The following is a 24,850-nucleotide window of genomic DNA, read 5'->3' as shown; positions in this document are numbered from 1 at the left end:
GGAATTCACAAGAAACGACCGAGAGGTATGTCAGGAGCTCAACACAAGATTTAAAGAAGTATTTACAGTGGAAACCAGTAGGACTCCAGGAAATCAGAGCAGGGGGGTGCACCAGCAAGTGCTGGATGAGGTACATATAACCAAGGAGGAGGTGAAGAAGCTGCTATGCGAACATGACACCTCAAAGGCGGTGGGACCAGACAACATCTCTCCGTGGGTCCTTAAAGAGGGAGCAGAGACATTGTGTGTACCATTGACAAAGATCTTCAACACATCATTTGAAACTGGGCAACTCCCCAAGGTATGGAAGATGGCAAATGTAGTCCCAATTTTTAAAAAGGGAGACAGACATGAGGCACTAAACTACAGACCTGTATCACTAATGTGTATAGTATGCAAAGTCATGGAGAAGATCATCAGGAGGAGAGTGGTGGAGCACCTGGAAAGAAACAAGTGTATAATTGACAACCAGCACGGTTTCAGGGAAGGAAAATCCTCTGTCACAAACCTACTGGAGTTTTATGACAAGGTGACAGAAGTAAGACAAGAGAGAGAGGGGTGGATCGACTGCACTTTTTTGGACTGCAAGAAGGCCTTCGACACAGTTTCTCACAAGAGGTTACTGCAAAAGCTAGAGAATCAGGCACACATAACAGGAAAGGCACTGCAATGGATGAGAGAATACCCGACAGGGAGGCAACGAGTCATGGTACGTGACGAGGTGTCAGAATGGGCGCCTGTGACAAGCGGGGTTCCACAGGGGTCAGTCCTAGAACCTGTGCTGTTCTTGGTATATGTGAATGACATAACAGAAGGGATAGACTCAGAAGTGTCCTTGTTTGCAGTTGATGTGAAGTTAATGAGAAGAATCAAATCGGATGAGGATCAGGCAGGACTACAAAGAGACCTGGACAGGTTACAAGCCTGGTCCAGCAACTGGCTCCTTGAGTTTAACCCTGCCAAGTGCAAAGTCATGAAGATTGGGGAAGGGCAAAGAAGACCACAGACACAATATAGTTTAGATGGCCAAAGACTGCAAACCTCACTCAAAGAAAAAGATCTGGGGGTGAGTATAACACCGAGCATATCTCCTGAGGCGCACATCAATCAGATAACTGCTGCAGCATACGGGCACCTGGCAAACCTACGGATAGCATTCCGATACCTCAGTAAGGATTCGTTCAAGACTCTGTATACCATTTACGTCAGGCCCATACTGGAGTATGCAGCACCAGTTTGGAATCCACACCTAGTCAAGCACGTCAAGAAATTAGAGAAAGTGCAAAGGTTTGCAACAAGACTAATCCCAGAGCTAAGGGGATCATCCTACGAAGAAAGGTTGAGGGAAATCGGCCTGACGACACTGGAGGACAGAAGGGTCAGGGGAGACATGATAACGACATATAAAATACTGCACGAAATAGACAAGGTGGACAAAGACGGGATGTGCTAGAGAAGGGACACAGACACAAGAGGTCACAATTGGAAGTTGAAGACTCAGATGAATCAAAGGGATGTTAGGAAGCATTTCTTCAGTCATAGAGTATTCAGGCCATCGAATAGCCTAGAAAGTGATGTAGTGGAGGCGGGAACCATACATAGTTTTAAGGCGAGGTATGATAAAGCTCATGGGGCAGGGAGAGAGAGGACCTAGCAGTAATCAGCGAAGAGGCGGGGCCAGGAGCTATGACTCAACCCCTGCAACCACAAATAGGTGAGCAAATAGGTGAATACACATACACACACACACACACACACACACACACACACACACACACACACACACACACACACACACACACACACACACACACACACAACCTCGACCCCCGCAACCTCAACTAGGTGAGTACACACACACACTCTCTCTCTCTCTCTCTCTCTCTCTCTCTCTCTCTCTCTCTCTCTCTCTCCTCTCCTCTCCTCTCCTCTCCTCTCCTCTCCTCTCCTCTCCTCTCCTCCTGTCCTCCTCTCCTCTCTCTCCCCTCTCTCTCCCCTCTCTCTCTCCCCTCTCTCCCCCTCTCCCCTCTCTCTCTCCCCCTCTCTCTCTCCCCCTCTCTCTCTCCCCCTCTCTCTCCCCCTCTCTCTCTCCCCCTCTCCTCTCCCCTCTCTCTCTCTCTCCCCCTCTCTCTCTCCCCTCTCTCTCTCTCTCCCCCCTCTCTCTCTCCCCCTCTCTCTCTCCCCCTCTCCCCTCTCTCCCCCTCTCTCTCCCCCTCTCCCCCTCTCTCTCTCCCCCTCTCCCCTCTCTCTCCTCCTCTCTCCCCTCCCCCTCTCTCTCTCTCCCCCCTCTCTCTCTCTCTCTCTCTCTCTCCCTCTCTCTCCCCCTCTCTCCCCTCTCTCCCTCTCTCTCTCTCTCCCCTCTCTCTCTCTCTCCCCTCTCTCTCTCCCCCCTCTCTCTCTCTCTCTCTCCCCTCTCTCTCTCCCCCTCTCTCTCTCTCTCTCCCCTCTCCCCTCTCTCTCTCTCTCTCTCTCTTCCCCTCTCTCTCTCCCCTCTCTCTCTCTCTCTCTCTCTCTCTCTCTCTCTCTCTCTCTCTCCTCTCTCTCTCTCTCTCTCTCTCTCTCTCTCTCTCTCTCCCCTCTCTCCTCTCTCTCTCTCCCTCTCTCCCCCTCTCTCTCTCCCCTCTCTCTCCCCTCTCTCCCCCTCCCCCTCTCTCTCCCCCTCTCTCTCTCCCCCTCTCTCTCCCCCTCTCTCTCCCCCTCCCCCCTCCCTCTCCCCCCTCTCTCTCCCCTCTCTCCTCTCTCTCCTCTCTCCCTCTCCCTCCCTCTCTCCCTCCTCTCTCCTCCTCTCTCCCTCCTCTCTCTCTCTCTCTCTCTCTCTCTCTCTCTCTCTCTCTCTCTCTCTCTCTCTCTCTCTCTCTCTCTCTCTCTCTCTCTCTCTCTCTCTCTCTCTCTCTCTCTCTCTCTCTCTCTCTCTCTCCTCTCACACACTCGCTCACACTCATACACTCACACACAATCACACAATCAATCAATTTATATTTGTTTATTTGTCCTGTTTAATTAATAATTTATATACGACTATCAACTAACAGATAAATCTCTCAAATGGTTCTTCACTAAAATTAAAACTCTGTTTATTAAGAAAAATTTATGATCTGATTCTAACTATAAAGCTAGAAGTGCTCATTACTAAATATTCTTTGAAAACTGATCAGTTAATTTGAATTTTGAGAAATTTAAAAAAAAGAAGTGCTCCTGTTGATTGAGTTTGGATGTCAGTTTCTGTAGTGCAGTAACAGTCTATTTTACATGTGAGAGTCAGGCTGGCAATAATTACTACTCAGTAACTTGGAATGGTACTCATGTACTGTGAAGGTCTTTATACTACATAACCTATGCCATTCATCACAATTATGGCAGTGCATTACACTCAGAGGTGCTCAATCTGAAGTTTTTATAGGGATCATTGATTGTGATTATATAAGATTCACTATTTTTGGTTTTGAGGTTGAGCAAAACTACTTAGGAAACAGAATTTTCACTTGAGTACAGTAATGACTGCTAATATTTTAATATTATATTTGATTTTCTTAAAGAACCATACAGTTTTTTTGAGTTATTCTAAGGTAATCTGTTGAGGGAAGTGCAGGCTGCAGGGAATGTTGGTTTTGACTTGCAGTGTGTGGCGCTCGCTACAAGACCAGACAGGGTCTGTCCTACCACCTCTCGCACACACACAAGGGGGGCAGGGCTAACTCTGGGGGTGGACGGTCCAGAGGGGGTGGCAACAACCCTCAAACCCCCAGGGCTGATCCCGCTTCGGCTGGTGCAAGTTACCAGCCTCAGGCCTACCAATCTGATGCTCTGGCTGGCCTGGCAGAGTTTCAGGACAGTTACCTTGGCTACCTATCAGCCGGCCAAGACGCCTCACCCACGGGTATGCCCCTCCCCCCCCTACATCGTCAGCCCTGTCTGTGCTTGCTGCTGCTTGCCCTAGTCTGCTTGCTTGCTCGCTCATTTTTCTCTTGGAGACAGATTCATACAAAATTATCTCCCAGTTTCATGATATTTATTAAATTGATAACATTATTTTAACCTAAAGCAAAGCACTTAACTTAGGTGTATCTGTTGGATCTGTCTTTGAATTACCTGTGAACAAGAGGGTTTGTGGAGTTTAGTGATGTGCTTGTGTTTTGTTTAGGCTGAGAGCTTTACATGCAGGCTTATTAGATAATGCCAAATATCTCTCCTGCCCCAAACCTATCTTCATGCTACAAGTAGTTGTGAAACTTACAGCACATTATGCCTAAATTAATCAAGCAATTGAGAGGCCTGAGTTACTGTACCATATAAAATGAAATTGACAATATTGCAGTGTAATAACTGGAACTTAATGCCAGATCACTGTTTCTTAGATTGAGTATTTGGTACATGGCATGTAATTGATGTGACTGGTCTCTCATCTGTTTATTAAAGATTTTAATAGAGTTTATCTCACTAATGTGACTAGCATCATCCCCTCCTTGCTAGGCTCTTTCTGCAACTTCATCACATTAGGGCTTCTTACTAACTACTTTCTGATTTTGTGCATTTTGATGTCATCAGTATTGAGAGTGTATTACTCTGTTGTTTCACAGTTCACTTGAATGAGTTAATAATATATGCAAACGTAACAATTGTACCATTGCTTTACTCTCACAGTATATCTATATTGTATTCTAGTTTTTCCTTCATTATTAATATTTAATTTTAGTAATGAACAGCATAATTTAAAGAATCTAAAAACAATTTATAAAATGTTATAATTAGCCAGGACTGAAGTTGATTTTGTGAAATATTTTATGCTTTTTTAAGTCTATTTATAATAATTTTATTATTATTATTATTGCCTTGTGTAATCCATTATTACTATTATGCCTACTTTTATTTGATATATGTTTATTTATAATTAAATATTTACAAAAAATTTCCTGATAATCAGTTACTCTGAAGCCATGGAATTGAAATACAAAATTCTTATATAAATTGCATTGCCATAATGCTGGAGAGATGTGCTCTAGTCCTTGAAGATTTGAACATTTCAGTTTAAAATGAAATAAATGTAAATCTGAATGTCTAAAAAAAATATACAGACTAATGTTTAAATACCAGTACAGTAATATATTTATTACACCTTTCAGTGGCAGTCAATAATAAGAGTTGGATGAGGTGTTTACCATACTGTACTGAGAACACACTACAGATTTGACATTCTACTAATTCAGTGATTTTTGTGAGCACTCCATGGTATCTCATCTCAACCCTTTTATTCAAATTTTATCTACAGTGCTTATGTATACAAGGATGTACACCATTGCTATGAGCTAGACTACAATACCATAACTTGTAAGGTACCCTTTTAACCCTTTCACTGTCTCCTATGTATGTACTGTATGTATACATTTTTGAGGGCGAGTGCCACTTATGTATAAACATGTCTTAATCGTAGTGCCCTCAAATGTGCTGTAAGTGGTAAATTTTGGCCTAGACATGAGACAATAGGGTCTGTGTGGTGGGTGTGCACAGTACGTATAAGAAATATCCTGCCCGACACAGTGCATGATGGGAACAGCTAACCTCTGACCTTGAATGTTAGTTAGTGATGTTGAAGCATTGTCTAGGGTGGTTTACATTGTCTTATTAGCTATTTTTGCTGTCAGTTGATAGACTGGAAGATGTGTTAGTGAAACGGAGATGATTTTGGTTGGTTCCAGAACGGAAGTAACCTGAAACACCTCAAAATGGTGGAAATATTAGGTTTTTGGTGACTTTCCTCAGGAAGGGTCTGTTAATGGGTTTTTACTTAGCCAACAAATGAATCTTTCAAAATTATTGAACAAAACACAATAGTCTGAAGGCCCATAGGATGCATAGCATTTTGAGAAAACTTAGACTATACTGTGCTAAAATTTTCATAGATTTAGATCTAATATTGGTATTAATAGAAACTTAAATACAGGTTACAAGTTGATTTGTAAAATAACAAAATAAAAAATATAATTTTCTGGTTTTAACAGGGTAAGTGGTACTAGTTTACTAATTTACAATACAAAACAATATAATAAATACACCTACCATCCGACTTATGACCGAGTTCGGTTCTGAGAAACCGGTCGTAAGTCGAAATGGTCGTAAGTTGAACTTTACTACTGAATATCAACAAAACATTTTTGTAATGACTTTATTTTATTGTTTTATTTTGGTATTTCATGTTTTACTTTACTTTTTATGCTGTTAGTACTGTATTTTATACTGTCAGGTTTAGGATACACTGTGTACAACACAAATAGTTGTTTATTTCCCAGAAATTTGGCATAAAAAACACGGTCGTAAGTTGAGTGGTCGTGAGTCGAGCAGGTCGTAAGTTGGATGGTAGGTGTACAAGTTTTCCGAAGAATATTTCTACGTACATGTATATAAGAAATAAAGACAAGGATAATATTGTACTAAGTGCAACTTGCTTCTATTATTGGATGGCTTAAGCCATGACCAATCATTCTTGTTTATATTTTATTAGCAAGAAATAGGGTAATTTTTTTTTTGTGTGTGTGGGATGGATTCACAATGAAGTGAAGGTGTTATATAAGAAGGCCCTGGGGACATGATTAATTCAAATTCAAATTTTTATTTCTATTCATGTGGTACAAAAATAATGTAGTTTATATGTAATAAAACATTGTTAGGCACAAAAGAAAGCCACTAGTATGCAATGCATTTTGGGCAGACTAATCCTAATGGTTAAAAACTACTTAAGAATTAGACATAGACTGTTAAGTAGGATTTCTTTGGTAGTTACCTATAGTTATATGCACAATATGAAAGGTAGCTAATGAACAAATGCTACAGTTTTAAAAGTATGACTTATTACTTCAAATTGATTGAATAGAGGTAGTGAAGATACAGGAAGTTACTTAGTTACAGTAGAAATATAATGGAACAAGATGAGTAATTAATTTCTTATGGAAGTTGCAGGAAGAATGGAAGAAGAACAGTGACAGAGTTGAATGAGCTGGTTTTGTTTGACATATATTTCTGGTTCAGTTATGTTAATGAGATATTTTTTTAACAATAGCTGTGAATTGAGGAGCAGACAGGGGACCTTTTGATGATTCAGGCAATGAATTCCAGATCTTATGGCCTTTATATCAATTGAGTTTTAGCATAGGTTGACTTGGTCACTGGGGATGTCAGAGAGGGTTTTGTATCTTGTCTTAACCCTGGTGGGTTTAGTGCTTGGTTTTAGTTATTATAATAATAATTGTATCTTATGTTATGCCTGTGTGTTCTGTTGCAGCTATCAAGGAAAGGTTTTAGAGGGGGGTTTGTGATGGAATTTAATGTTCTCTATAATACAGCTTCTCCTAACTTAGCGACGTACTCATTTATCAACGACTCAAACTTACAACAGGCTCTCTGACCAGTATGCGTACCTAAATAATGTATATTAGAGTTGATTTCCTCTATTCTGTTTATTACAATATATAGTACACTACTGTATAAACATTTAAAAATACTAAAAATGGCATTAACCCTTTCACTGTCGGTCCCATGATATTATGGCTTGCAAGCCAGTGTCAGTCCCATAATACTACTACAAAATTCTAGCAGCTTCAGATCTGGCAAGAAAAAGCTGGTAGGCCTACATGTGAGAAAATGGGTCTGTGTGCTTAGTGTGCGCAGCATAAAAATAATCAGGGAGGCCGCAGTGCATTATGGGAGTGCCAATTCAGTACGCCTTGTTTACCATGCCTAGCGGTAAGGAATACCTCACTCCCTAGCGAATTGGAACTCTTCTCTAACCAAGTGATAGTTCTAACATAGATGGATGTGTCAGTGAAGATGAATTTCATGGTTTTGAGGACTTTGTGACCAAAAGAAAAGCCTAGGATACCAGAAATAGTGCTGAAAATCCAGATGACCATCAACCTTCCACCTCTGGTGCTGGGCCTTCTCATTCACGTTAGTTGTACCACGGCAAAAGGGGAAACTCATATTTTTCCATATCCAGGACTCAGATGTGAGCAGTAGTCGTGAAAATGATACTGATTGTGATTTCCAAGCTCTTGATTACAATTCCAATAGCTAAAATGAAGAGGAATATTCTCCAGTGAAGCGTGAATTTATAAGAGACTACATGCATTCTGTTAGTGTGCCATATGCTATTCCAAGGGAAGGAGTACATCTCGGAGTACAGTGGACCCTCGGCCAACGAAGGCATCGTCTAACGATAAATTTGTCCAACGAAGCATTTGAGTGTAAAAATTTTGGCCCGGCCAACGATGAAGAACTCGACCAACATGATTCGTCCCGAACCTGTCTGTCTAGCCTGAGCGCCTCAGCTGCCCTGCCATCATTGTTTACAAGCCAGGGTGGATGGTTCCATGCATATATTCGATAAATTTTGTATTATTCCATTGTTTTTAGTGCTTATAACTGCTAAATAAGCCACCATGGGCCCAAAGAAAGCTTGTAGTGCCAACCTTGTGGTAAAAAGGGTGAGAAATACTATTGAAATATTATCGTACCACAGTCAGCTGTTGCTGCTGCTGCACTACCGTCAGCTGTTGCTCCACCACCATCAGCTGTGCTACTCGAAGATGTGGATAGAGTGTTTTTGGTGTGGCTTAACGAGAAACAGTTACCGAGAAACAACCCCAGAGGGTTAGCCACCCAGGATAACCCAAGAAAGTCAGTGCATCATCGAGGACTGTAACTTATTTCTATTGGGGTCCTTAATCTTGTCGCCTAGGATGTGACCCACACCAGTCGACTAACACCCAGGTGAACAGGAAAAAATACCTGGAACTAGTGCTCATATTGGTGAATTTAAGGCCAGCAAAGGTTGGTTTGAGAGATTTAAGAATCGCAGTGGCATACACAGTGTGATAAGGCATGGCGAAGCTGGAAAATTCCAACCCCAACAAGTGTTCAATTGTGACAAAACAGGCCTGTTCTGGAAGAAAATGCCAAACAGGACCTACATTACTCAGGAGGAAAAGGCACTCCCAGGACACAAGCCTATGAAAGACAGGCTAACTCTCATGTTTTGTTGTAATGCTAGTGGGTATTGCAAAGTGAAGCCTTTACTCATGTATCACTTTGAAAATCCCAGAGTGTTCGTGAAAAACAGTGTCTCATCACTCATCAGTACTCTTCAATAAAGGTAAGTGTCATTTTAACATTTATTTATGTGGTTATTGTGCATGTCTCATTGTTTTCTTTGTAGGGAAATGTATATTTCATGAAAAAAAAAAATTTTTTTAATACTTTTGGCTGTCTGGAATGGATTACAGTGGACCCCTCGCCTAATGATATTAATCCATTCCTGAGAGCTCAACGTTAGGTGAAATTATCATTAGCTGAATTAATTTTCCCCATAAGAAATAATGGAAATCAAATTAATCCGTTCCTGACACCCCAAAGTATGAAAAAAGAAAAATTTACCACATGAAATATTAATTTTAATACACACAAACTGAAGAAGACATGTACAATTACATGACACTTACCTTTATTGAAGATCTGGAGGTGATTGATGGGATGGGAGGAGGGGAGAGTGTGGATGGTGTTAATGTTTAGAAGGGGAATCCCCTTCCATTAGGACTTGAGATGTCAAGTCCTTTTCCGGGGTTACTTCCCTTCTTCTTTTAATGCCACTAGGACCAGCTTGAGAGTCACTGGACCTCTGTCGCACAACATATCTGTCCATAGAGCTCTGTACCTCCCGTTCCTTTAAGATTTGTCTAAAATGGGCCATAACATTGTCATTGTAATAGTCACCAGCACGGCTTGCAATAGCTGTGTTAGGGTGATTTTCATCCATAAAGGTTTGCAGTTCAACCCACTTTGCACACATTTCCTTAATCTTTGAAGTAGGCACAATGGATTCCACAACTGGCATAGGCATCTCAGGGTTAGCCCCAAACCCTTCAAAATCTTTCTTAATTTCCATACTAATTCTCACCCTTTTTATCACAGTGGTTGGCACTAGAAGCTTTCTTGGGGCCCATGGTGACTTATTTTGCAGGTGCAATCACTAAAAATGCTGTGATAATATGAAATGTTCCGTTTGTATGTTTGGATGCGACCGCGGTGGCTGGCTTGTAAACACTGGCACCCATGGGACAAGTGAGGGGCGCTCAGGCCACACGTGGACACATCTCAAACGGAACGAATCGCGTTGGGCGAGTTTTTAAGCGCTAGCCGAGGCGAAATTTTTGCGTTAAAATGTATCGCTAGGTGGATTTAATGTTATGTGATGCGTTCGTTAGACTAGGGTCCACTGTAATTGGATTTCCATTATTTCTTAGGGGGAAATTAATTCGACTAATGATAAATTCGCCTAAAGATAAACTCTCTGGAATGGATTAATATTGTTGGTCGAGGGTCCACTGTACATCCTGTTGCCTTACACCAGGAACAGGTAGTGAAGAGAGAAGACAGCGTGGGTGGTGGGGAAAACAGTGTGGGTGGTGAAGGTGTAGGTGGTAGGGAAGACAGTGTGGGTGGTGGGGAAGATGGTGTGGGTGGTGGGGAAGATGGTGTGGGTGGTGGGGAAGACAGCGTGGGCGGTGGGGAAGACAGCATGTAAGTTTATTCAGGTATACACAAATACAATTACATAGATTATCATACAAAGCAGCATATGTGTAGAGAACCTAGGATAACCCAAAAAAGTCAAAGTGACTTATTTCCATGTGGGTGGTGGGGAAGACAGCATGGTTGGTGGGGAAAACGGTGTGGGTGGTGGGGAAGACAGCATGGTTGGTGGGAAAGACGGTATGGGTAATGGGTAATGTTACAATTGGCATGGATAATATACATGTGGCAGCAGGTGATGGTGGTGTAATGGGGTTGGAATTTTTCAGCTTCGCCATGCCTTTTCACACTGTGTATGCCACTACGATTCTTAAATCTCTCAAACCAACCTTTGCTGGCCTTAAATTCACCAATATGAGCACTAGTTCCAGGCATTTTTTCCTGTTTACCTGGGTGTGAGTTGACTGGTGTGGGTCGCATCCTAGGCGACAAGATTAAGGACCCCAATGGAAATAAGCTAGACAGTCCTCGATGACGCGCTGACTTTCATGGGTTATCCTGGGTGGCTAACCCTCTGGGGTTAATTGTTTCTTGGTAACTGTTTCTCGTTAAGCCACACCAACAACACACACTCTACATCTTTGAGTAGTACAGCTGACGGTGGTGCAGCAGCAGCTCACCGTGGTACAGCAACAGCTGATGGTGTCTCAGCAGCAGCTGACTGTGGTACAGCAGCAGCTGATGGTGGTGCAGCAGCAGCAGCTGATGGTGGTGCAGCAATAGCTGATGGTGGTACAGCAGCAGCTGACAGTGGTATAGCAGCAGCTGACAGTGGTACAGCAGCAGCTGACAATGGTGCAGCAGCAGCTGATGGTGGCACAGCAACAGCTGACAGTGGTGCAGCAGCAGCAGCAACTGACCGTGGTACAGCAGCAGCTGACCTTGGTGCAGTAACAGCTGATGGTGGTGCAGCAGCAGCTGACTGGTACAGCAGCAGCTGATGGTGGTGCAGCAACAGCTGACAGTGGTGCAGCAGCAGCAGCTGACCATGGTACAGCAGCAGCTGACGGTGGTGCAGCAGCAGTTGACGGTGGTGCAGCAGCAGCTGACGGTGGTGCAGCAGCAGCTGATGGTGGTGAAGCAGCAGCTGACCATGGTACAGCAGCAGCTGACAGTGGTGCAGCAGCAGCTGACCGTGGTACGATAGTATTTCGATAGTATTTCTCACCCTTTTTACCACAGGGTTGGCACTATAAGCTTTCTTTGGGCCCATGGTGGCTTATTTAGCAGTTACAAGCACTAAAAACAATGGAATAATACAAAATGTATCGCATATATGTGTCAAACCGTCCGCCCTGGCTTGTAAACAATGGCACACTAGCTGAAGGCAGGGCAGCTGAGGCGCTCAGGCTGGATGGACAGGCCCACGCGTTTGGGATGAATGTTGATACCCGAGTTTTTCACTGTTGGTCGAGCCAATATTTTTACGTAGAAATGCATCGTTAGGTGATTTTATCATTAGACGATGCCAGCATTGGTCAAGGGTCCACTGTATTTATGTGTTGGCATGCAGGTACACATTAAAATCACTAAGAGTCTCTCTATTCTTGACATAATACGTAATCTCATGGGTGCATTAAATGTCACATATTATGTACGTTAGTATGGACATTTCCATTAATCCATCTGTGATATTTTTTCAAAATGACATAATAAACACAGTACTTAATATAAACATGATAAATACACCCCACAGTGGAATAAATTAACATAAATATGAGATGTGGTAGCCAGGCAACTTGTAGGACTTGCGGTAGCCAGGCAACTTGTAGTCCAACATCAGAGAAAATGTGTCACTATAATATTACTGGGAGTAACTAGAAAATTATTTCTTTTGTATGCCTTCACTCAGAGCTTCATTTCTTCTAAAAATGGTGTTACAGGAGAATGAGAGTGTTTCTGTTTATTTATTCTACTGTATCAACGTGGAGACAACTTGTACACAATGTAAAGTGATTAACACCAGACGCGTACACCTGGTTTGTTTTCATTACGTGCGGGTGGGGTGGGGTGGGGCAGGGAGGGCTGCCCTGGCTGGGTACCAGACTTCCCAAACCTGACTTCCTACATTAAGACTACAAATATTTTAAGGTAATTAATGAATGTACTGTATATATATTTTATCGCTCTGGGGCACTATAACTAAATGTCATAGTATATTACGTGTGGGTGGGGGTTGGCTGACCTGGCTGGCTACCAAACTTCCCAAACCTGACTTCCTACAAATAAGACTCACCTTTCACCCTTCATTAAGACTACAAATATTTTAAGGTAATTAACCCTTTGACTGTTTCAGGCCCCTCTCTGAAACTGTCATTCTATGTCGCCAAATATTCAAAAAAAAAAAAATTATTTTTTCTTATGAAAATGTTAAGATTATTTTTCTGAGTGTTTTAGTCCAAAAAAAAAATTTTTGCCATCGGTACTTACCGAGATATAGAGCCGTGAAGTTTGCAGAAAATGAGCCGCGTATGGCAACAGCGGCGACTGCCGCTCACCCGGTAAACTTTAGTTTACTTGTAATTGAAGGTTTTTTGTTTTTTTCACTATTTTATTTTTTCACATAACTTATGTGGCCTATGAGACCAAAGTAAGGTGCAATGTATATATATACACTCGTTGTATACAACACAATAAGCACACAAACATAATTATCAATATATTGTTTACAAAACTTGTTTACAAAAACAAACAAACAATCCTCCTCCTCCTCCTTTTCATCCTCCTTCTCGTCCTCCTCCTCCTCCTTCTCCTCCTCCTCCTTCTCCTCCTCCTCCTCCTTCTCCTCCTTCTCCTCCTCCTTCTCCTCCTTCTTCTCCTCCTTCTCCTCCTTCTCCTCCTCCTTCTCCTCCTTCTCCTCCTCCTTCTCCTCCTCCTTCTCCTCCTCCTCCTCCTCCTCCTCCTCCTCCTCCTCCTCCTCCTCCTCCTCCTCCTTCTCCTCCTCCTCCTCCTCCTCCTCCTCCTTCTCCTCCTCCTTCTCCTCCTCCTTCTCCTCCTCCTTCTCCTCCTCCTTCTCCTCCTTCTCCTCCTCCTTCTCCTCCTTCTCCTCCTCCTTCTCCTCCTTCTCCTCCTCCTTCTCCTCCTCCTCCTCCTCCTCCTTCTCCTCCTCCTTCTCCTCCTCCTCCTCCTCCTCCTTCTCCTCCTCCTTCTCCTCCTCCTTCTCCTCCTCCTTCTCCTCCTCCTTCTCCTCCTCCTTCTCCTCCTTCTCTTCCTCCTTCTCCTCCTCCTTCTCCTCCTTCTCCTCCTCCTTCTCCTCCTTCTCCTCCTCCTTCTCCTCCTTCTCCTCCTCCTTCTCCTCCTCCTTCTCCTCCTCCTTCTCCTCCTTCTCCTCCTCCTTCTCCTCCTTCTCCTCCTTCTCCTCCTCCTCCTCCTCCTTCTCCTCCTCCTTGTCTTGTGTGCGAGTGTGTGGCTTATAATTGTTTTGAGTCAGAAGTCGGCAGCTGTCAAAGTGACATATTGTCTCATTAGTCACTACCCCTACCGCCTGTCAAAACAATGGGGTCGGATGCTGCTTCCCCTCCTCCATTCTATCTAATTATCTTTCTCCCTCATTCTATATCTTTCAATCTGTCTCTCTTTCTATCTGTCTGCCTATCTCTGTCTCACAGGTACACATAAATACAAGTATACATAGTGTAAATTACCTAGGATAATCCAAGAAATCCAGACAAAGTGTTATACTCTGCTTGAAGATGTGAGTAAACGTGATGACACAGTCTTGTGGCTCTCTCTGAGACAGAGAGCTAGATGGACAGACAGGGAGCTTGACAGACAGACAAATAGACAGACAGAAATGTTTGTGTATCAGCAAAAACAAAGGGAGGGCGATGGTCATGTAATATTACCCTCCTTTACGCTCATCAAAGTCAGCTCTTATCAGATGTTATCTCCCCTTATCTTGTCACTGTCATGGGGTGGACTTTTTTTTTTCTTGCTTCAAGGGAACAATATTATTACATCTTCTTCTTCCTCCTCCTCCTCCTCTTCTCCTCCTCCTCTTCCTCCTCCTCCTCCTCCTCCTCCTCCTCCTCCTCCTCTTCCTCCCCTCCTCCCCCTCCTCCTCCTCCATTGCTTTTGGTCTCAAACTCCTCCAAATCATGAAATTGATCTTCACTGACACTTCCATCTGTGTTAGAGCATCACTTGGGAAGAGAAGAGTCCCAGATTTGCTGGGGAATCACATATTTCTTACCGCTAGACATGCTGAAAAATGACAACTGAAATGGCATTCCCACAATGCACCACTGGCTCCCCGATTTTTTTTATATGGTGCACACTGACCATGGAGACCCATTCTCTCACATGTGGGCCTACCAGCTTTCTCCTGCTTGATTTGAAGCTGCTAGAATTCTTTCTTCTTTCAACACACCGGCCGTATCCCACAGAGGCGGGGTGGCCCAAAAGGAAAAACGAAAGTTTCTCCTTTTACATTTAGTAATATATACAGGAGAAGAGGTTACTAGCCCCTTGCTCCCAGCATTTTAGTCGCCTCTTACAACACGCATGGCTTACGGAGGAAGAATTCTGTTCCACTTCCCCATGGAGATAAGAGGAAATAAACAAGAATAAGAACTAGAAAGAAAATAGAAGAAAACCCAGAGGGGTGTGTATATATGTGCTTGTACATGTATGTGTAGTGGGACCTAAGTGTAAGTAGAAGTAGCAAGACGTACCTGAAAACTTGCATGTTCATGAGACAGAAAAAAGGACACCAGCAATCCTACCATCATGTAAAACAATTACAGGCTTTCGTTTTACACTCACTTGGCAGGACGGTAGTACCTCCCTGGGCGGTTGCTGTCTACCAACCTACTACCTAGGTTGCTAGAATTTATGCGTATAAATACGTCAGAAACATTGGCTCCTAAGACGTATTTATACGTCGGAAACAGTCAAAGGGTTAATGAATGTACTGTATATGTATTTTATGGCTCTGAAGTGCTTTAATTAAATGTTGTAGTATATTACATGTGGGTGGAGTGGGGTGGGCTGAACTGGCTGGCTATTACCTCCCAAACCTGACTTCTTACAAATAAAACTCACCTCTCACCCTACATTAGGACTAAAATATTTTAAGATAAGTAATGGGTGTACTTTGTGTGTATTTTACTTTTTATTGTTTTTAATTCCTAGTTCTATTGCTAACTTAATATATGTTAGTGTAAACTTGTTATCTGGCATTTATATGCATTTATAAATGGAAAGAATGCTGTTTTGCTTTCCGGCAATGTCTGCTTTCTGGCAGTAGCCTGGAACCTATCCTGCTGTATAAGTGGGGCCCTACTGTACATTCATACATACATACATACAGTAGGGTCCTCCTTTACGGTGTTCCACTAATATGGACATTTCAAATTATGGCCAAAACTCGGTATATGGCTCCCCCCACCTGCCTTTCTAATGCAGTCACCAGTCATCGCGCCCCACCCAGTTTGTTTACATTCTCTGTGAGCTCTGCATCTCTCCATTATGTCTGGAAACTTTCCAAAATTTTAAAGTGATTTAAAGTTATTTCATGTTTTATATATACTCTGCATCTGCTAGAAAAATGATAGGATGGATAATGAGAACCTTCAAAAATAGGGATGCCAAGCCAATGATGATTCTCTTCAAATCACTTGTTTTCTCTAGGCTGGAATACAGCTGTACACTAACTGCCCCCTTCAAGACAGGCAAACTTGCTGACCTGAAGAGTATACAAAGAACTTTCACAGCACACATAAGTATGAAAAAGCACCTAAATTACTGGGAATGGTTGAAGTCCCTTGATTTGTATTCCCTGTAACACAGGCAAAAGAGTTACATGATTATATGCTCTTGGAAAATCCTAGAGGGATTAGTACCAAACTTGCACACGAAAATCACACCCTATGAAAGCAAAAGACTCTGTAGGAGATGCAACATTCCCCCAATGAAATGAAGGGGCACCATGAGAGACGACACAGTATGTGTCAGAGGCCTAGTATTATTCAACTGCCTCCTAGCATACATAAGGGGGATTACCAAAAGATCCCTGGCTGTCTTCAAGAAAGCACTGGACAGGCACCTAAAGTCAACACCTGACCGTCCTGGCTGTGGTTCGTATGTCAGTTTGCGTGTGGCCAGTAGTAACAGCCTGGTTGATCAGACCCTGATCCACCATGAGGCCTGCTCTCAAACCGGGCTGCGGGGGTGTTGATCCCCGAAACCCTCTCCAGGTATACTTCAGGTATACATTGATAATTATACTTACGTGTACCTGTATCTGAATAAACTTACACACTGTGCTGGTGTGCAGGTACATGTCCTCCATCACAAATCCGGCATCATTGGGACCTGTAGTGTGTCGGATTACTGAGTTTGCCAGATTACAGAGTGGTTAGGTTAGAAAACACTTAATAAAATTAACCAACTTGACTTACACAGTTCATTGAACATCGGCAAAAATCAAACATTTCCGCTACTTTGAGCTCAATATCAAGGTACTTTTCGTCATGAAAGCAATCAAAATCATGTGTATTTCTGTAATATATTTTCCATTCTATCAAACGAGTCCAAAAAAATGAGAATACAGCCATAAAAACCATCTGAAAATATACTGCAAAGAGGCGGCTAATGGCCGAGAAGTTAACTCCCTTATTTATCGTCCGTCATTTTTATTTTTGTTGTATGTTAAGAAGCATCTTTTCCAAGTTAGAATGAGGTAGCCCAACAAACAACCGAGAAAAAAAAATATTTACCAAAAATCATATATGGCAAGCCCAAGCCAGGTACTGGAAATAAGTCACTTTGTCTGACTTTTCTGGGTTATCCTAGGTTCTCTATACATACACTGCTATGTATGATAATCTATGTAACTGTATTTGTGTATACCTGAATAAACTTATTTACTTCTAGTCTGTCAACTGAGTACAAGAAACTGCCCATTCACCTATTTCAACTACCCAATAAAGTGGTCAGAAATTGGCAATTTGGCCAATTTCACACATATTTCAACAGATGCCAATTTCAAAATAGGGTCCAGAATAAACAATGCAGACATTCCTGGCACTAAAATAACATTTTCTCTGTTCATTAGTCACGGCTACAGGCCCCTCTTATATTACTCTTGCTTTTCATTTGGAATTTTTATTCACAAAAAATAGAAGATTTACTGTTATGCAGATTGCTGCATTATTGTAATAATTGTATAAATAATGTCAATCCATTCTTGACTCCGTACTGTAATTTAGACTGGCAGGCGGACAGGTATTGGATGGTGACGTCATTTGTTTACTCTTGAGCTTTGCTAAAGAATAGAACATTTTTGCTACTGTGAGTGCAATTTCAAGGTACTTTTTGTCATGAAAGCAATCAAAATCATATCTATTTCTGTAATATATCTTTCATTCTGTCAAATGAGACCGAAAAAATGAGAATATAACCATAACAACCATACAAAAATATACCGCTAAACGGCCGCTAATGGCTGAGAGTGAACTCCGCTATTTATGGTCTGATTTCTTTCATTTTTGGTGTGTGTGAAGAAGTATCTTTCTGTCATACATTGCCCAAGTTTGAATAAGATAACGCAACAAACAACTGAGAAAATAATATAATAATAATAATAATAATAATATCTTCATTTACTACACGTACATGTACAAGTTATACAGGCATAGCTGACATCAGTGACATACTACTGTATAGAAAGCTGCTTGTTATGCAGAGTATTTCAAGAAAATTAGGTCAGTGTCCCAGGATAACACCCACACTAGTCGGCTAATACCCAGGTACCTATTTACTGATGAGTAAACATAGACAACAGGTGTAAAGAAATACGCCTGATGTTTCTACCCTGGCTGGGAATCGAATATTTACCAAAAATCATATATGGCTAACCCAAGCCAGGTACTAAAAATAAGCCATGTTGACTTTTTTGGGGGTTATCCTAGGTTCTCTACACATATGCTGCTATGTGTGATAATCTATAGAGAGAAAATAACTTTTTTGTTTCAGGTTTATGGTGCAGTACGAGTGTATATCACAGTTACCCCTGTGCTACACTCCATTTTCTCTAATATAAGCCACCAAGATAAGGATAGGAGAATGGTATTTGTATACCATATCCTCTTCATACCTCCGTTGAACTGCTCGGTGTTATGCCAAATATTATTCATTCTGGAGTATTTAACATGTTTTATGTTATTTATATTGTTTCTTATGTCATATTAGATCAATTGTGATAGGCAAATAAGCTGTAGTGTGATATTAGCATAATAATAAAGCATATTCTCCTGCTGCATGAGACTGAGTTCATGGCAGCCGACAGTGGCTTCAAAGCCACCTTATCTTTAATGGATAATGTACTGTGTAGATGCTTTACATAATGAGAAGCATTTCTTTTATTCATTGGAACCATGCTTAGGGCTAAAAGTAAGCAGGTTAAAACAATAAATGGAGAAAAAGAAATTGGAATGACTTATGCAGCAAGTAGCGCCACCAAACAGTACCAGCAGGTTGGTGTGGTGACCCTGGAAATTTGAAATTATGCTAGCCAAAATTAGTGCCGAATAACCGAAGGAACCGAATAACTAATTGCCGGATTTGTGATGGCAGACCTGTACACATTAAAATCACTAAAAGTGTTTTATTAGTCTTGAGGATGCCATGTTAATACAGTGGACCCTTGGTTTTCATGATTAATCCGTTCCAGAGAGAGTGCTGAAAAATAAATTCATGAAAACCAAAACCATTTTCCCAGTGAGAAATAATGTAAATCCAATTAATCTGTTCCAGACACCCAAAAGTATTAACAAAAAAATAATTTTTTTTTAGAGATTAAATATAGATTTACATACTGAAAAGAATGACAAATCAATATAAAGCAATAATATCACACTTAACTTTATTGAAGACTCTTGTTGGTGTATAGAAGATGGGAGGGAGGGGAGAGGGAGGAGAAGTTACTGTTGTTTGGAAGGGGAATCCCCTTCCATAAAGACTTTAGGTACCAAGTCCTTATCTGTTGTTACTTCCCTTCTTTGTTTTTTAATGGCACTAGGAACAGCTTGAGAGTCACTGGACCTCTGTTGCTCAAAAAATTGTTCCAGACAGCTCTGTTTCTGGCATCTCTTTCAGATTTACCTAAAATGGTACAAGGCATTGTCACTGAACATGTCACAGACACGGCCTACAACAGCTTTGTTAGGGTGATGCTCCTCCACAAATGTTTACATCTCACTCCAGTTTTTCACAAATGTCCATAATCTTTGAAGAAGGCACCTTCTTCCCTCTTTCTTCCTCCTCCTGTGAAGCAATTTCCTCAGCTGTGGTCTGTTGCTGTTGCAGATGAAGCTCTTGCAGCTCTTCGGTGGTTAGCTCTTCCCTGTGGTCCTCCACCAACTCTTCCACATTGTGGCAACCCCCATGGAATTCCCCAATGCCACAATACATTCCACAACAGGTGTAGACCACACGTATGCCAATTTCATATTTTTCTATGATTTCTTTCTTTAATTCTATCATGTTTCTCACCTTTACCAAAGGGATGGCACTAGGAGCTTTCTTTGGGCCCATAGTGGCTTATTTAGCAGTTGCAAGCTCAAAAAACAATGGATTATTGCGAAATGTTTCGTATGAACGCAGGGGGTGAAGCTCACTTGCCGAGAAACAGTGCCCAGCTGACTCTTCATTGCGTCTGTGGGAGGCTTTGTGTGTGCAGGGCCACTGGGACACGTATCCCATGACTGCCGAAATCCAAGGGAAATCACGAAAACCAAGGCTATATTTTGACGAAAAAAGTTGCCGATAACCAAAATTCGTGAATACCGAGACTCATGAAAACCAAGGGTCCACTTTAGTAGTAGTAATAATAATAATAATAATACGCAGTAATAATCACTCTGAGGCACATTAAATTACTTCATCCCTTTGAGGGTTGGTCATGTACACGTATGTCATAACAGAATAGTGAAATTCCAAGCGCTTTCGTGACTTCTCACATTATCCAGGTACTATAAAAGCAATTAAATTCTTCCCAAATTTTATTAATTATAAATGAATCTAATTTATATAAACGAAAGGAAATATTCATATTATTATCAAAACTGCTTTTTATGAAACATGATTCAATTAATCTTTCATAAAAAGCAGTTTTGAAAATATGAATGTTTCCTTTGGTTCATATAAATTAGATTCATTTATAATTAATAAAATTTGGGAAGAATTTAATTGCTTTTATAGTTCCTGGATAATGTGAGAAGTCACGAAAGCGCTTGGAATTTCACTATTCTGTTATGATATATGTGTACATGACCGACCCTCAAAGGGATAAAGTAATTTAATGTGCCTCAGAGTGATTATTACTGCGTATTATTGTTATTATTATTATTATTATTATTATTATTATTATTATTATTATTATTATTATTACAGTGGACCCTTGGTTTTCATGAGTCTTGGTATTCACGAATTTTGGTTAGAATTTAATAATACATGGGAAGAATTTAATAATACATGGGAAGAATTTAATAATACATTAAAAAATAATAAATCTTAATTCTTGGGTAGAGTACAGTGGACCCCCGCATACCGATTTTAATCCGTGCAAGAGGGGTCATTGTTATGCGAAATAATCGGTATGCGAATGAATTTTCCCCATAAGAAATAATGGAAATCAAATTAATCCGTGCAAGACACCCAAAAGTATGAAAAAAAAATTTTTTTTTACCACATGAAATGTTAATTTTAATACACACAAACTGAAAAAGGCATGCACACTTACATGACACTTACTTTTATTGAAGATCTGGTAATGATTGATGGGATGGGAGGAGGGGAGAGAGAGTGTTAGTGTTTAGAAGGGGAATCCCCTTCCATTAAGACTTGAGGTGTCGAGTCCTTTTCTGGGGTTACTTCCCTTCTTCTTTTAATGCCACTAGGACCAGCTTCAGAGTCACTGGACTTCTTTCGCACAACATTTCTGTCCATAGTGGCCTGTACCTCTCGTTCCTTTATGACTTCCCTAAAGTGTTTCACAACATTGTCAGTGTAATAATCACCAGCACGGCTTGCAATAGCTGTGTGAGGGTGATTCTCATCCATAAAGGTTTGCACTTTCAGCCACATTGCACAGATTTCCTTAATCTTTGTAGTAGGCAACTTCTTCAATTTCTCTCTCCCCTCCTCTGAACCAGTTTTCTCAGGTCTGGCCTCTTGCTCTTGAAGTTGATCTATCAGCTCATCAGTGGTTAGTTCTTCATTGTCCTCCTCCACTAACTCTTCCACATCCTCCCCACTAACCTCCAACCCCAAGGACTTTCCCAATGCCACAATGGATTCCTCAACTGGCATAATCCTCTCAGGGTTAGCCTCAAACCCTTCAAAATCCCTTTTGTCTACACATTCTGGCCACAGTTTCTTCCAAGCAGAGTTCAAGGTCTTCTTAGTCACTCCCTCCCAAGCCTTACCTATAAGGTTTACACAATTGAGGATATTAAAGTGCTCTCTCCAAAACTCTCTTAGAGTCAATTGAGTTTCTGAGGTCACTACAAAGCACCTTTCAAACAGAGCTTTTGTGTACAGTTTCTTGAAGTTTGCAATAACCTGCTGGTCCATGGGCTGCAGGAGAGGAGTGGTATTAGGAGGCAAAAGCTTGATGTTAATGAATTTCATGTCCCCATAAAGTCGCTCTGCCACGTCTGTAGGATGACCAGGGGTATTGTCTAACACCAGGAGGCACTTAAGTTCTAATTTCTTTTCAGTTAGGTAATCTTTCACATTGGGGGCAAATGCATGGTGTAACCAGTCATAGAAAAAGTCCCTAGTGACCCATGCTTTACTGTTTGCCCTCCACAGCACACACAAATTCTCCTTGAGGACATTCTTTTGCCTGAATGGTCTGGGAGTTTCAGAGTGATACACTAATAAAGGCTTAACTTTGCAATCACCAGTAGCATTGGAACACATCAACAAAGTAAGCCTGTCTTTCATAGGCTTATGTCCTGGGAGTGCCTTTTCCTCCTGAGTAATGTAGGTCCTGCTTGGCATTTTCTTCCAAAACAGGCCTATTTCATCACAATTAAACACTTGTTCAGGTTTCAGTCCTTCAGTCTCTATGTACTCCTTGAATTCATGCACATATTTTTCAGCCGCTTTGTGGTCCGAACTGGCAGCCTCACCATGCCTTATCACACTATGTATGCCACTACGCTTCTTAAATCTCTCAAACCAACCTTTGCTGGCCTTAAATTCACTCACATCAGCACTAGTTGCAGGCATTTTTTTAATTAAATCCTCATGCAACTTCCTAGCCTTTTCGCTTATGATTGCTTGAGAGACGCTATCTCCTGCTAGCTGTTTTTCATTTATCCACACCAATAAGAGTCTCTCAACATCTTCCATCACTTGCGATCTTTGTTTCGAAAACACAGTTAAACCTTTTGCAAGAACAGCTTCCTTGATTGCCTTTCTGGTGCCCACAATAGTAGCGATGGTTGATTGGGGTTTCTTGTACAACCTGACCAGGTCGGCGATACGCACTCCACTTTCATACTTATCAATGATCTCTTTCTTCATTTCTATTGGAATTCTCACCCTTATTGGTGTAGGGTTGGCACTAGAAGCTTTCTTGGGGCCCATGGTCACTTATTTTCCAGAAACAGCACCGAAAACACTGTAATAATACGAAATATTCCAATTGTATGCTTGGATGTTACCGCGGAGGCTGGCTGGTAAACAATGGCACGGGCGGCACATGTGAGGCTGGCTGAGGGCGCACATTGGACGCGTCTCGGACGAAAATCGGTGAGCGGGTTTTTAAGCGGTATGCGAGGCAAAATTTTTGCGATTAAAGCAAGCGGTATGCGGATTAATCGTTATGGGGTGCCATCGGTATGCGGGGTCCACTGTACTAGGGTTGGGCAAATATTTTGTTATTGGGATGGATTGCAAAGGACCTGCCTAGTATGGGCCAGCAGGCCTGCTGTAGTGTTCCTCCTTTCTTATGAGTCGGGTGTCGTCACACATCAGGTGTTTCTTTGTTGTGGGCTGTGATGGTGAGGTGTAGTCTTGACCCTTTATATGCCTTCCTTTGATGTATTGTTTTTATAGTTCCTTGATAATGTGAGAAGTCACAAAAGCGCTTGGAATTTCACTATTCTGTGTTGAGATATGTGTACGTGACCGACCCTCAAAGGGATAAAATAATAAACGACACTTAATGTGCCTCAGTGATTATTGTTATTATTATTATTATTATTATTATTATTATTATTATTATTACAATGGACCCTTGGTTTTCATGAGCACTTGAAATTTCACTATTCTTTCACAGTGGTTGTTTTGCATATTCTGATATCACCTGTTTACTGTGATCTTTGTGTGTGTGTGTGTGTGCGTGTGTGCGTGTGTATGTATATATACAGTGGACCCCCGGTTAACGATATTTTTTCACTCCAGAAGTATGTTCAGGTGCCAGTACTGACCGAATTTGTTCCCATAAGGAATATTGTGAAGTAGATTGGTCCATTTCAGACCCCCAAACATACACGTACAAACGCACTTACATAAATACACTTACATAATTGGTCGCATTCAGAGGTGATCGTTATGCGGGGGTTCACTGTGTATATATATATATATATATATATATATATATATATATATATATATATAGGTAGTAGGTTGGTAGACAGCAACCGCCCAGGGAGGTACTACCGTCCTGCCAAGTGAGTGTAAAACAAAAGCCTGTAATTGTTTTACATGATGGTAGGATTGCTGGTGTCTTTTGTCTGTCTCATAAATATGCAAGATTACAGGTAAGTCTTGCTACTTCTACTTACACTTAGGTCACACTACACATACGTGTACAAGCATATATATACACACCCCTCTGGGTTTTCTTCTATTTTCTTTCTAATTCTTGTTCTTGTTTATTTCCTCTTATCTCCATGGGGAAGTGGAACAGAATTCTTCCTCTGTAAGCCATGCGTGTCGTAAGAGGCGACTAAAATGCCGGGAGCAAGGGGCTAGTAACCCCTTCTCCTGTATATATTACTAAATTTAAAAGGAGAAACTTCAGTTTATTCTTTTGGGCCACCCCACCTCAGTGGGATACGGCTGGTACGTTGAAAGAAGAAGAATATACATATACATATATATATATATATATATATATATATATATATATATATATATATATATAGGTAGTAGGTTGGTAGACAGCAGCCGCCCAGGGAGGTACTACCGTCCTGCCAAGTGAGTGTAAAACGAAAGCCTGTAATTGTTTTACATGATGATAGGATTGCTGGTG

General features: G+C 41.5%; 1 protein-coding gene across 6 annotated transcripts in view; it reads left to right on the top strand.

The window, feature by feature from the left end:
- The window catches only part of LOC128702155 (zinc finger protein ubi-d4 B), a 389,189-nt gene that overhangs the window by 122,365 nt on the left and 241,974 nt on the right, over nt 1-24,850 (top strand). For 5 of the 6 annotated variants that reach the window (XM_070091760.1, XM_070091755.1, XM_070091758.1 and 2 more), the window contains one exon: nt 3,620-3,877. The exons of the other annotated variant lie outside the window; for it this stretch is intronic. In XM_070091760.1, coding sequence (XP_069947861.1) covers nt 3,620-3,877 — 258 coding nt within the window. The remainder of the gene's footprint in view (nt 1-3,619; nt 3,878-24,850) is intronic. 6 annotated transcript variants of the gene reach the window in all.

The sequence above is a fragment of the Cherax quadricarinatus genome, chromosome 37 (assembly GCF_038502225.1).
Source record: "Cherax quadricarinatus isolate ZL_2023a chromosome 37, ASM3850222v1, whole genome shotgun sequence".
NCBI classification, from domain to species: Eukaryota; Metazoa; Arthropoda; class Malacostraca; order Decapoda; family Parastacidae; genus Cherax; species Cherax quadricarinatus.
Note: the sequence above shows the minus strand (reverse complement) of the source record. Positions and strands in the feature narration are given on the sequence as shown.